A 15381-nucleotide genomic window follows, 5' to 3' on the forward strand; every position below is an offset into this window, starting at 1 on the left:
TTCACGAAGCGACAGAAAAAAAAAGAAAAAGAAAAAAAAGTGACAAAAAACAAGTGTCCTTTTAACACAGTAGAATAGATTTTTTCTCTGTTAAACTTGATTAGTATTTAAAATGTTACAATTTTCGTAAATATCCAAGCGAAGACTTGATGCAAGAAAGGATGATCAAGCCTCCCTGAATTCATCATTGCAAAGAGCGTAACAGATGGTATGGCATAAATCCATTAACAATTGCTTATTCTGTTGTATAAACAAGAGACACTAGGGTAAATTCCCAAATCAAATAAGCTTCTTTCAAATAAACAACGGAATTCACTAGTGAGAGATACATATTTTTAAATCTAATACTAAATCACAAATTATATAGAGACATTTTGAATATTTGTTATGACTTATTTCTATATGAAGAAAGAGGCCCCAAGACGACCTTCAAAGACGGACGGGTCTTAAGTCAAGTAATTCGACTTTTCACGATTTGTTCTACAAAATTTAATTGATGTCTAAACACTGCTAATTTTTTTTCTTCCCCTATCTTACAAAAAAAACTTGCTAGGAAAAAATAATTTTAAAATTTATATTGAAACATGTGAAGTAAAAAATTATTACCTGAACAATATCTTTATTTTTCTCCAAAGGTTCCAACAAACAGGGTATAGCGACCAAAACTTTCCTTTCGTACTGATTAAGCAGTTTTTCGGGTGCATTTTTCATTCTTAGCATCGGTATTGAATGTCTACAAGAAGACTAGATACGATCAGACAGTTTTTAGCCAAAGCAGGTATTTAATACAATTTAAATAGAGAAGTTCATGATTTAAGGAAACTTGATAGGATGAAACCACAGTATATAAATAATATAACAGTAAGATCACGGGTCAATGATTTTTGGTACTACATTCTCGGCGTGTACAAACAGCTCCTCCCATTTAATCTGTCATTAGCGGGTCAGTGTACCATGTTGAAGCCAAGTTTCGCATTCAAGAGAAATCTGACTTGTCTACCCGTGAAAAAATTTAATGTCGCTTAATTTTATAGTTGCTTAAATGTTCTCCGGAGCACTTGAATCTCGGTCTGGGTTTGTATAATAGTTGAGATAGGGAATGATCGTACTGTATTATATCTATATACAGTGGATCAAACTGTTTAGAGCCTGTATACTTAATCAATATAAATTTAGATCAAAATCCAGATAGTTTGTCCCAGAAACTATCTGGAAATGTTCCAGACATGTCAAGACTGTACAATTAATGGTCTTTGATTTCAGATTGGTGTTTTCAGCTTTTGGTACGTTCAAATTTGAGTTTGTCTAGCAACTCTCCATACTCCTTGAGTTTAATGCAAATTACTATGCGTCTTGATTAATCTGTTGATCGATTCTTGTCTCGAAAGCCTACGATACCTAAGAAAAAGAAGAAAATATCAACATTTTTACAGCGGCTACTAAATTCTATGAAATAGTAGCATTATAAAAAAGTCCAAAATGAACAAAATAACTAATTCTCTGATTGCAACATTTTGATTAAAGTAAGTCAAGACCTGTTACGGGAATACCTCTAGAGAATTTTGGCAAGTACCAAGCGGTTCTAAGATAGAAATATGCAAAAAGAGAAGAAAAAACACAGAAAATACTTTTGATATTTGACATGAGAGACTAAATATAAAGACATAAAAATGTGTTAGAAAAACAATCCAGGGAAAGTTAGAAAAGTCTATAGAATCTATGGCAGCAAATAATTCGGATTATTTACTTGAACTTGATCGAGTAAATACACACTACACAATCTAGGATGCAAACTAATAAATTATTAGGATTGATAATAGGGTTTAAAAAAAATGCTAAATAATACATTTAAAAAAGAAAAAGATGCCTATTCCAACAGCTTGTTTTTACTTTTACAGTTCTTTAACCTTTGCAATAGTTATCAAAATTATGTTACAGGATATAGATAATTGGCAAAATTGTGAGATACAAAATAAAAAAGCTAAGGTCATTTTGAACAGCCTTGGCTTTGAAATTTTTCTTTTTTAAATAATGTGCTTACATAAAAGATATATAATAATTTAGTCCTTTTGGAGGATTATTTAAACTTTTAATTTTATTTTGTTTCTGTAACTATTTTATATAGTTTCTTATATATTTATTTAAACTTGTCATTTTGTATTATTTGTGGAGTTACGGATAAATTTTATAGTCTTACCTATCTTTTTAAAAGTTCAAGGAATTTTTAGAATCAAGATGTTCTCTCGCCTTTCCATCCTTTAGGGAAAATTCCTAATAAGTGAAACATGTTACAGTAGCAAAATTTGCAGTTTTTTAAAACCAAGACGGATCAGAGATAAAAAACAACAACAAAAAAACTGACCTTAGTAGCAAATTAACGAGGCTGATAATCAGATTTAACTCTTCATCTGAAAAGGGCTTTGAAGTCATATTTTCCAACGAAACAAAAACTTTTACAATTGCTTTTATACCATTAATCTGCATTGCAATTTCACTTAAATCTCCATCCTAAAAAGAAAAGAACCAATAGAGCCCTTTTCGCCCAAAATCCCGCCCATAATGTGACTTATTCACATTTTAGGACTTATTTCAGTCCAGGCTGGATTTAGATTAACACATTGTCTACGAAAATGTATATTCTCGACCCAGATTCCTACACACAATCGTTTTGGTCCTTTCCAGAACCTTCCAGTCAAAAAAGCTGAATAGCTCTAATGAAAGCAATGTGAAGAAGATGCAATTTTAAGTAGTGCCATTTTTTTTCGTCAGAGCATTGGTTATCCAACCACAATGATGTCAAAAAATACAAATATTTAAGGGAAGTTTTTGTTGTCTAATGTATTAGGAGTTGTAACTTTTTGTTGGCCGACCACAAACAAAATTAGGAGTTTGTAGTTCCTTCATCCCTTTGTTACTCACTTATTATTATATTAAGAGTTTTTTTTTTTTTATCTTGGAAACCTAATATTAAATCCATACTTTCCAACCATAAACAGGTATAATCAATACCATAACCACAATCAATTTTAAAGTGAGTTTGGTCTGTCCATTGTCACAATACCCTCTGAATTGACACTAACATTTCTGTACTTCATAGTGTTTTCTAAAGAAATTCAGGCGTTTACAATAATACTGTTTAAAGTGCAAAGCAAAATATTTTGATAGTGGAAAAATAATGACTTAAACGTAAATTAAAAAATAACCCAGTATTTAAAAAGTTGCTTACCAACAAGTTGTTTTTAGGTAGTGGTCAGGGCCGTATCCAGGGGGGAGGGTTACCGGGTTTGAGCCCCCCCCCCCCAAAAAAAAAGAATTTTTGTCTGACTCGTAAAAACGTAACAAAAATGGATATAAACAAATTTTGTATGCGTTTTTTGAGTTTTTTGTGTAAACCCCCCCCCACCCCCCGAATTTTTTTTTCTGAGTAAAACACCATTCAAAAAAAAATCCTGGGTACGGTCTTGAGTTGAATCATTTAATTTGATGCCTATCCTATTTAAAGGGGGATACATACATAAGTGAGACAGGTGACTGAGAACCTTTATAGCCAACAGTCAATCAAAGGCCATAGGCATACTTATAACTTTCGATTTTCAACCAAGCCCCCCCCCCCCCACAATATTTTGAAAGAAAGTTAACAAGATAGTCACAATGACTGTTAATTTGATAAAACTTAAAAGAGAATCAAAGCATGGCAATTTTCACGTCTATACTTAACTTCTGTTCGATCGAGAGCATGATTAATATTTACATTTTAAAACTTTTCGTAAAGACCGGTTGGTTTAGGGAGGGACTGTTTTCCCCATATGTAAAAAAAAAATGTTGATTTTAATTCTTTAACATCGCTCATTACTTTCGCTTTAAAAAAAAAAATTGTAAAAAATTTAAGTTCTGGCGATCCCCTCAGCTCCCATTCTTTACTCCAAAATTTTACTTCTCCATAAATATAATACAAAACTAATTACTATCTCTGAAACATCTTTACTTCCTTAAAAATATTTGAAAATGCCACCATATGATTTTCAGGTTATAATTTAAGTTTTTGAATAAAAAAGGAATCAATAACCACATCTCGTTCAAGGAGACGTCCTCACTCTTTCCTCGACTGTGTAGTTAAGTCTAAGAACAAATCATTTATTTTGCACTTGAATTATTTCTGTAATAAAAGCGGAGCTGCAACCCAATAATCATCTATTTTGCACACTTATTCTAAATATATTGAATCAAATGAATAAAGCTTAGGGGATATTGATATGTAGAGGTCTAAAAACAATTGAAGATGTTGGTCCAAAGGATGCAATTTCAGGGCTTCAGACAATCCTCCCTTAGAAAAGGATCCAGTAATACCCCTCTTACTATTTATTATTATTATTATTTATTGGAAAACCCGTCATACAAAAAAGGAAAAGACGGAGCAATAAGCAAAAAAAAAGCAATACACATAAACTTAGGAGTTATACATGGGGTTTTTAGTGACGAACGCTGGAGCTAAAATCTAAATCAGCTCTTAGAACAAATTACACAAAACGAGAAAGAAAAACTCAATTATACACTCCTCTGTAGGTACGCGACATGTTTCTTTTTTTCTAGGCTCCTAAATACTGAACAAACATAAATAATATTAACATCATTGCATCAAACCGTGATTGGTAAAAAAAATAACCCAAATAATCATCAGTGAAATAAAAAAGATATACAGTAGATAATCATATCAACTAGTGTAAATATGACAATAAACGGTAAAAACAATTAAACGACACTTTCGTCCGCTGGTCTTGAGCTCGGATCACTCTCAACAAATGATTCATTTACTCCGATATACATATATAACAGAAACATGGAAATTATTCAATTACGGATCCTTTTACAACTTTACTTAAAGCAATATGCTTAAAAGAACCGATAATTAATAAACAATTAAATTATTAGTAATATACGCAATATATCAACAAAAAAAAACATTGACACCAAAATTGAGAATAACCAGCGTCACTTAAATTGGACTCATACTAAAAGAGACTAAATCATCAATCAGTTTAAAAACTGCAACAATTACACTAAGCGCAAAAAAAAAGAAACAAAACACAACAAATTCATCTTAACTACTAAGCCAGGATTGACAACCAGGGATGGTTGAACTTCATTTAACGGGAAATATAAGCATGAATTTGATTTTTCACAGCTCTAATGAAGTCAGCAATTCTAACTTTTCTAGTTAGATAATAATTGCGCTTCCATGAGATAAAACATATAAGATGTTTTGCGAACCGGAAGAAAACTGAACGAATTTTGAACTTTTCAGAATTTGTGAGCATTTTCCAAAACGGCGATATGTACAGATAATGTGGTAGAGCGAAAGAGTTAAAAAGTTTCGAGAGAAGATGGCGGTTGAACCGTAACTTTTTAGTTACAAAAGAAGCACATGATAACCCAACTCTACGCTAAATGTGAGCAATTAATATTTGTCGCCTGTGCATTACTGACGAACCAATGGGAAGACCGAGGTAGGTGATATGATCAGCAATTAATAGTTGTCACCTGTGCATTACTGACGAACCAATGGGAAGACCGAGGTAGGTGATATGATCTACTGGCTTAATTCTACTATTTGCGAGAGGAATATCCCTAGGCGACGCTTGCTTCTAGTTGAAGAATACAGCTTCAGACTTTCAGCATTGAACTGAAGATCTAGTTTTGCATACTAAGATTGTAGCGTTGCGAAAATCTCACTTATGCGCTGGATAGTGCGGCTCAAATTCAGAATGTCGTCTGCATAACATACGAAAGATAAATCAAGACCGGCAAAGATGAATGATGTGGGAACAGCTGACTGTGCATCAAGAACTACATTATTGAAGACTGAAGGGAAAGAAACAGCACCTTGACGGGTACCTTTTTCGACATTGAAAAAAATATTAGGGGTTGGTGCGTAGACTTGAGAGCCGTCAACTTTAGCTAATGGGTATAGTATTAGGCGAACTTTAAGACGATAATACATGTCTCGAAGGGCTCTGATATATGAGGGGCTCACTCCACGTTTTGTTGCATGGAGTAGCATAGCGGCGTGAATGAGAGAGTCGAACGCTTAACGAACATCATGCCCAGCCAACACGAGAGTTTCACCAGATGCATCAGCATCGATCAATCCATTGGCGATAACCAACAAAGAGTGGGCACAAGCGAGACGTGGCTGGAATCCAAATTGGTAAGAAGGAACCTAGCATTTCGCGTTCAGAAGGTCAATGAACAGAAGTTCAAAAAGCTTACAGAAGTTAGTAGCCACTATTATAGGGCGGAAGGACGAGCACTGGGTAGCGAGTTTACCTTTCTTTGGAATTGGAATAAGATCTCTGATTGAGAAAGAAGACGGTACAACTCCTTGGGCAACAATCATCTGCATCAAAAGAGCAATATGGTTTACCAGCAGCTCGCTTCCATGCAGAATGTGAAGAGCGCTTATTTTATCGATGCCAGAAGATTTCTTACGCTTTAGGGGTTGTATTACTCGCAGTACAGAATCAACTGAAACAACAAAATTGTCCGTTAGACAACTAGACAAAAATTTATGAAGCTTATCTTTATATTCAGACTGTAGGGCGGCATCTGGTGGGGAGAATTCAGCAGAGAAGTATGAATTCAATTCGGAATCAGGAATAACTTGAGCAGATAGGCGGGGTCCAAGGAGGATCTCTTGATGCATTTCTCTAGAAGGAAGGCTGGGTCAGAGAAGCTTGCTGGGATGTCTCTTCAACTATCTGATTCATGTGGATAGATAGTTCTCTTGCAAACTTTCTTTTAGTAGAAAGACGAATGTCAGAAACCCATCCAGAGCGAGGATGGTCACACTGGAGCCACAAATGGTACCAAAATTTGAGTTTTCTCCAAGCTTCAACTAGGCTCGGATTACTGGACCAGTGCTTTGTGACACACCGACGTATACGTTTAAGAGGCATACTGACATTTTCTGCGCATCGCAGAGCATGGCAAATTTGTGCAAGATAGATATCTAGCAACCTCCGAGCAGCTGGAATGGAACATGAATTTTATGTAGGACAGAATTAGTAACTGCCCCAAAAAGATCATCTTGGATATTTTCCCAATCCCTGTAAAATTGGGCGTGGGGCTGTTGTGGTTGTGTGGTTGGAGTAGACTGAGCAGAGGGACAAAAAATAGATGCAGATATTGGAAGGTGGTCTGATAGTTGGAAATCAGTAACGACGTGAACAGGTGACACTTGGAGATTTATAGAAGAAACTACATGGTAAAGGCCCAACACATGGCTTGAATGGTGTGTGTAAGTGTAATCGAGATGAGTATACAAGATTCTTATCCAATCATCAAAATACCGGACAAAACAGAAGTACGCAATAACGAGGCATCAGTTAAACTACAGCTAAAATCTCCTATAATAATAGAACACTTAACTAACAGGCGAATCTTTGAAAGGCAAGACCCTAGTTTCTCACACGAAGAAGTAAATAAAATTCCGATCGGTCATTGCGGTAATCTGTCGGGAGATAGACGTTTACAATAACATATTCTTTTATACGAACAGCAAGAAAAAAATCAAATGAATCAAAAGTACTCCACCAGCACGAGGTCCTAACAAGCATCGCAATACCACCCGAGGGGCGGCCACTGGAAGCGGATCGTTTAGCGGGCACCGAATAGCTATAAAATTATTGTCAATTTTCAGAAGGCCTAAACTATGACACGTCAAAAAATGTTCTTGAGAGCACAATATGTCACAATTCGAAAGCAAACCTTTTATCACAGGAATTTTGACTAAACGTCCACCATTAATATTCCACAGAAGTACAGCTTGCGTAGTAGTAGACACATCCATGTCATACCATGGGCTTTGCTAGTTGAATGTTGTTATTAGGACACTTTACACTGTAACAAGTATGGCCGGCAACTTTCCATTCTAGACAGAACATTTTTTCCGAACACTGAGAGGCACTGTTAGAGTTGTGATCGCATGATCCGCAGCAAGAGCAGAGGGCCCGATTGGAGCACTGTGAGGCCAGATGCCCAGTTTTATGACACGAGAAACAACGCTTTGGGAGATATACAAAATCTTATGCAGAAAGCTTTTTGTAGCCAACTTTCACAGAAACTTTCAAGAACTTATCCAGGTTTTGTTTTGACTCAAAGTAGACCTTGAAATCGGGACTTTCCGCACTGTGAAACTTTCACGCAATTTGGTACAAGAGATTTTACTTGATTCTCATCGTATTCGATCGGTACGCCTTTAAGGGTCCCTATAAACAGTGGGGATTTCACACTCACCGAGATACCTGAGGTACTGTTCTTAACATTCTCGGCAATTTTGTTCCCTGCATGCTTTGACTGGACAGAAAGTTTCCATTCCGAAGCCGATTTTTTAAGTTCAGTTATTTCACTTAGGCCTCAAGGAAAAGGTTATCGACCAAGTCCTTATGAGTACTAGGTGAGGTCAGGTTTGCAGGACAGTTTTTTAATACAACGGCAAACGTAGGAGCTGGGGCAGGGTTAATTGTTACGTTGGTATCAATTCTAGCTGGCCAAACAGGGCCTGAGTGCGTTGCATTCTCAAAAAAGCCGTCAATTTTCCGAGAGAGTTCATTAATTTTTGAGACTAAAGTAGCCAAAAATGCCTCCCCGATTGTTGGGGTTTCAGAAGGTGAGAAAATAACAAAAGTGGGAACAGGAAAATTATCCTTTGCCACCTGATTTAACGGTTTACAAATGTCAAATACATTATCTTCATCCTTTGCATGTTTCACACATCGGCTCTGAATATTCAGCTCCTTATACAGAAACTCTTTAGCACTGATAATAGTATCATGATAAAAAAAACTTACGTATAAATGAGATTATATCCAAAAACAAGTGTTTACAGTATGAACTCTCAATGTAGACCAAAGTATAATCACCTACGGAACAAGTACTGACAAAACCTATCCTCTCCACACAAAAAAGTGACCCTTTGTATACCTATGCGAACCTGGCGACTCAAACCGAAGTTACACAACGATGGGTAGTCACTCGTCGCCTGAATCACACTCTAGCATAATTTATTGGCTCGGAGCAAAGTATTTTGGCTCGGAGCGATTAAGTAGTACATCACTTTGCGACTAGAGGCGCTGAGGTACGCGGGGTCACTTTTGGAGAGTTTTGTCAGTACTTGTTCCGTAGGTGATTATACTTTGATGTAGACTGATGACAACTATTGTGCGTATACACAAATCTGTTAAACCCTTTGTATTACCGTAAACTGTGGTATGTAATAATCTTTAATTTAGTTCGTACTGCGCGTATGTTTAGGAAACCCAAGCTAGTGCGCTCTAAGAAACCAAAGGAATATGTAAATAGACATTCAATATTTCGAAGCCAATTGGCTATCTCAGAATTTACCTAAATAACATGTTGACCCTAGTTTGCCAGAATAGTTGTTTTGCAGCACAAAATGATACAAACGGGCACTTCATCACGACTTCTTTTATTACTTGAAGAAGGCACTAGATTCTAAATTATCATGCAGTTAATTCCTCGCATGATATTCCAGCGATCAATAGTCTGATAGTACTACTACTGTTGAGGCTTAAAAAATAAACACAAAAAATAAACATGCAACAAATAAACAAAGATGAGGACAGTACAACGTTCTTGTTTTTGAATATAAGGACTTGACACCTCCTGTAGTCCATTGAGTTTTCGGATGGAATTGTGATGGGTAATTTAATTTTTGATAAGTTTTATATATTTGTATTCAATATAAAAATCGTATCTTTGTGACGTGTAATTAAACTTATGTTTTTTAGAGGTTTCGTTTCAATTAACAAAGGTCACTCTTTAAATACCATTTGTAGCCATAAACAAGGAGCACAATATGCCAATAAGCAGCCCATTTAATTTTATGGCATAAAAAAAAATTCACCATCCGAATATCAGATATTACATCCAAATGTCACAACCATTTTCTTTATCTTTAGGGGCTTTGTATGGTCTAATACAGAACCATTCTTTTAAATCAAAAATTAGTTATAAAAAAAAAATTAATTACCATGCCGCTGAAGACTGTTTCATTAAAAGTGTTGTTAAGGAGCTTTTCAACAGTAGTCCAGATATGCCTCCAAGTGATAACTGGTCTCCACTCTTGAAACCAAGAATTCTTCTTAGCTTCAAAAATGGAAAGGAGCGTATTCCAAGCTTTAATTCCGGAAGTCAAGTCTAATTCTGTCAGAACGACACCTAGTTTAGCGATGGAATCCAACACTAAAAACAAAAAGAAAAGACTGAGCTGGTTCAAAGCCATTTTGGTTAAATCTACGATTTGGAGTATTTAGGGTTTTGGTACTAACGCCATTGATTGGCTCTCAGTTTTGATTGTTTTCAACAATAGACTATTTAAATAAAGATTAGTTTCATGAAAGGAAAAAAATGTTTTAGCTATTCCCTATACTCAGACTGAAGTTCACATTGCAATGAACTTAAATAAGATTTTCATACTCAAACCAAAAACAAACACTAACAAACCCTGGATTATTTTTCAAAAGATTGCATTAAAATCCCAACCAACAATGCATCTTCCTTTTGAATTTTTTGTACTGTTTGTTCTATGGGCTTAAATAGGTTGATTTATGAGTGGTTTCCCTTTTCACAATGGATTAGAAGCATGATTAAATGGAAACTTTCATAAGAAGGGAAAAATTACTTCACTAGATCCAACATAGCCCATAATTTTATACTGTAATATACATGCTTACATTATCCCCGAGTACACCTTACCTATTATACATCTATCATAAATATGTTTGTTAGTGTTATGCCAAACCATCCAAATCACATTCTTCTGTTTTCATTACAGGATGACTTCTCTACAGAAAAATCACAAGCAAATAAAAAATTCCAGCAAAGAACACGAAAGGTTCTGAGGGACTCCCATAATTTGGCTTTTAATTTTGAAGTAAATTTTTATGGCTTTTATGATTTAAGATCTTTTTATGTCAAGCGTGAAGTTCCCAATCCACATTAAAACCATTTTCGGAACAAAAGGAAATCAACAAAGGATATTCGCAGTGAAATTTTGTGTAAGAGCAGGTCAAAAGTTAAGTTTCACTAAAAATACGGCTAATTTATCGATCTAACAAAATTACCATCTAGACAAACTGATACAAAATCGCTCAATAGTTTTCCCCAACATTAGGAAGTGTTTACTATTTGTATTGCAGGAGAAACACTTTAGTTTTGTCCTGTTTTTCCCTAGTCTGTCGATGTCAACTTATTCCTAGGAAGTGGCAAGGGACTAACCTCCGCGTTGTTTTTACGGAAAATGTAGACCTCAGGCCGTAATTACGAAAATAGCTTTAAATTTTTGAAAACTACGTATAATTCTTTCCTGGGGCAAAAAAGATGGCTTCTGCTAGAAATTGGCCACATCCTTCAATGTATGACTTGAAGTTGAGTTTTATAATCTATGTTGGAGAAGATTATCTGAAGTTATGCATCTAAACTTTCTTTCTATCGAGCCATATTTCGACTTTCAACTGGAAAGCTCCGTTCTAGCAGGCAGGTATCAGTTTCAAATCGAATTTGGCCTAAAATCGTAAGTGGTCCTGGCCCAATTCCCAAAGAAATTTGAGCTTTCCACGTCCTCCTTTCTAGGTAGTGACATCAGAAAGTTGGCCCGCGGATCGACTTTTGAAACAAGAAAGATAGTTTCTTTTTTTAACGATGATCAACAGTCCTTGATGAACTGCTCAGAGTAGATAAAATCCATTTTTTGTACAAAAATTCGTTCATGCGATACATCATTTCAAAAATTCAATCCTATCTTTTAGGCATGGATAGTCTTATATCTGTGTTTTTTTTTTTATTAATTATGCTGACAAAAAGAAAATCTTGTTTTTGTTTTTTTTAAACTTCTTTTGGTTTTCTGTACATATTCTTTGAAAACTAAGAGTGATAATTGTAAAAAAAAAGTAGAATTTTATGACGTATAGCTTTTAACTTTTATAATTTCTGAAAGTTTCTTTGTTTCACGACATCTTATCATTTTAGACTTTTTTAAGTAAAAACAGAATATTTAGGTTTAATTGTTTCGGATGTATTTCCAAGACAATTTTTCATTTTTAATTATTTATTTAGACTTAGTTCCCCCGATGCCTAGTAGCGGATAGGGAACTTTTGACCAACACTTCGGATGGTCTTGAGCTAAAGACTGCAGCTTATTGAGGGATGAACGTAGACCTGTTGCTTCGACTTCTACAGAGCGGTCAATCATCGTCCGTTGTCTACAACCATTCTTCTGGAGGCCTTGAGGGTCCAACACGACGCATCGTATGAAAGTCTTTCCTGTCTCATTTGAGTCATGTGACACCAGTACCGCCACCTTCTTAGTCTGATATCATCGGTTCTTTGAGGCTCCTTAGTGAGAGACCTGATAAGGGTATTAGACGCTCTATGAGTCCGGCTAACCGCAAGTTTTCTTTGCAGGCAATTATTCTCAAATTCAAGCAACCATTAATCTACAGCTTTGGACAGACTCCATGATTCGGGTCGATATGTCAATATAGATACTATATTGCTGTTGAACAAGCGCAGCTTCAGCTTCAGAGAGTGCTTGCTATATCTCCAAACATTAAGCATAATAAATAAAATATTAAAAAGATACTTTTGTGTAGCACTCCTAGTTTTTTAAAGCATTTTTTTAAAAGTTAATCACTAGTCCTTTCACAATTTGTTTTATTGATAAAATTTTTAGTAAAAGACTGTAATCGCTAGAAAAATTCCGAGCATATTTCATAAATTCGACGGAAAATGCTGGATTAAAAACTGAGTAAGAACTTTTTAAAGTCCAAAACACATGGCTCAAACTCCAAACATAGACATTTGTAAGCCAAAATATGACATAATAATTGCAGCTGTTGCTGCAACTATAATATCATATGCATTAAACTGCACCATTTCTAAGTCTTATTTTTCTAGGCAACGTAAATCCTTTAAGATATTTATAGATGCACTTTTCTCGACTTTATTAAGATTTGAAAGCTATTGGAATGTGTTCAGGGGTACTATTTAAGAGGATGCCAGGAGGCCATGGTATTCCCCGAATTTCTGAAGAACACTGAAAAATTTATTAATCTGTATTATTATTAGATAGGTTGTGTTTATGTAACAGCATATACTTTGCTTTCCTAATGTTCCTTTGGAATAGTGCCTTACTTTGTATCTTTGCAGATACAAAGATACTCTATCTTTGTAGTTTTTTATAGCTAAAATGGCACTGCCAAATTCACTGATTGCTAAAAATATTGTTCTATTCACTTACGAAGAATTTGGTTTCATAAAAAGAAAAACAAAGACTGTTAATGGCCAACTACTTATTCTCACCGAATAACCGTCGCAAGGTCTGAAGATGGTACTTTTAAGCACCTTTCCCAGTCAACGGGCTTCTGGGCCCTTTGAGATATTTTGGAATTTAGAATTCTTGACGCTTAAAGAATAAAAGAACTTGAACACTCAAACTTTGGAGAAAGTTTGTAAACTCCAGTGTCTTATCTTATCCAGAGCCACTAGATAATACAGTTATTTTCTCTTTGTCAAGTACGGATGGAAGAAATATCTTTAAAATCAAGGAGAAAAAGCAAAAACTTACATTCTGCAGAATCATCAATACCTTGAGATGTTTCTTCAACAACATAACTTCGGATCGATTGGCAGTAAAATTGAAATACGTCTGTACTAACTGTAAATAGCTCCATCAGGGTATCTGCATACTTTTCAACATCACTTTCACTTAGCAAACTCTGGACGTCATTACAATACGAAAAACTGTCCAGCAAGCATGTAGGCAAAACTTTTGGGAGAAGTGGAGCAACAAATCTCCGATGCTTTGAGTCTCCAATCTTCCCCAGTTTCTCTGAATGTATCAATATATCTTTGGCATAACTTATCACCACCTATATATGAAAAGAAGTTGAGTACGTAGGATTGGTGCCCAATTGAACATACACGAGATCAGCACCACTAGCGAACAAGTACCTCTGCATTTTGTCAACATTATTAACAATAGAAAATATTTGGAAAATAATTTTATACATTACACTAACTAATGATAAGAGAATATATTTCATGGTTGCAACGATGGGCTATAGTAACCGAAAGTTGAAAACGCGTTTTCCAAGCAGCTGTCTTGTGAGAAAATGTTCCCAATTAACACTAGTTCAGAAATAATAATTATTATTCTGATTTAGAAACAATAATTTGCAATTGTGGAAACAAAGCTTTGAGAAATTCCGGGATGAGCCCGAAACCCCTCCAACCTGACGTCATATCAAACAAAGCAATAATTGCTTAGACCCAGTAATTGTTGTTGGTTAAAAATATTCATAGAATTTTTTTTTTTTTTTTGTATAACAAAAACATAAAGCACCTTAGGATATTTCTTACAGTACAAAAATAAAGTATTAAGGTATCTAATGCGAGGGTTTTGTATTTCCAGAAAAGTGATAGTTTTGTATAATCCTACAAACACAGGAAAATATAATTTTTACTAGTTTTATAAATACGAGGAGTATGTTACATAGGCTGTGAAGGAATAATCTTTATTTGCTTTTATTTGCTATTGAGAGAAGCTTTTATCGCCTTTATCTGTCAACCCTATACAACACTGTTGCTCTCCCCCACGTCCTCTACATTGCACCCTTCTGGAAGGTTCTTAAAAACATTGATAAATTCAAAATCTGTTTAACCTCCTTCTGTTTCGCAAAATATTTACTAAGATATGCAGTATTGACAATCAATTCAAAGCTTATCAGTGAATTTCAAACAGGAAATTCTGTTGTTAGTGTTGCAAAGCTCAAAGAAAAACGTAAGCAAAAGACTTCCAACTACGCTTGGAAACAACTCCTTTTACACTAGCCACATCTATATACATTTATGTCTTCATCCAAAATACTTGTAGGTAATTACACAGTAAGGTATATGGTGATGTAGGGAATACAACATGTATGTATTAGAAAACATATAATGCTTCTTAAGGGCGTTTTTAGACTCTGCGATTGCAAAGATGACAGGTATGTTTATTCGCCTGTTTTGAACTTTATCCAAGTGAATTTTGAAGCGGGAATTGGCGACGATATCATCGTGAGTCATGCTGTTGATTTTTTCGAGAATTCGGCTACTTCAACTGCAAAGATTGAACTTTATTCAGCTACAGTTCCAGATGACTGTTGTCCTAAGCGCGTTGGCAATAAAGCAATTACAAACAATATCAGAGATATGATTGATTTAATCCGGAAATGTGATTCTGAGAACAAAACTATTCCTAGATATGTGATCCGGTTTCCAACCGAAGTTCCTACCATACCGGCTATAGCATATTCACGCTTAGCT

At 35.2% G+C, this 15381-nt stretch overlaps 1 protein-coding gene across 2 annotated transcripts in view; it reads right to left on the bottom strand.

Annotated features, from left to right (window-relative positions):
- The window catches only part of LOC148941469 (uncharacterized), an 86734-nt gene that overhangs the window by 27857 nt on the left and 43496 nt on the right, over positions 1 to 15381 (bottom strand). For both annotated transcript variants that reach the window (XM_089103841.1, XM_089103840.1), the window contains exons 4-7: positions 13643 to 13946; positions 10049 to 10260; positions 2363 to 2508; positions 607 to 733 (exon numbers count right to left, since the gene is read on the bottom strand). In XM_089103841.1, the coding sequence (XP_088959967.1) occupies positions 607 to 733; positions 2363 to 2508; positions 10049 to 10260; positions 13643 to 13946 (789 nt within the window). The remainder of the gene's footprint in view (positions 1 to 606; positions 734 to 2362; positions 2509 to 10048; positions 10261 to 13642; positions 13947 to 15381) is intronic.

This window comes from Artemia sp. Qi Xiang Cuo, chromosome 18 (genome assembly GCF_049724085.1).
Source record: "Artemia sp. Qi Xiang Cuo chromosome 18, ASM4972408v1, whole genome shotgun sequence".
NCBI classification, from domain to species: domain Eukaryota; kingdom Metazoa; phylum Arthropoda; class Branchiopoda; order Anostraca; family Artemiidae; genus Artemia; species Artemia sp. Qi Xiang Cuo.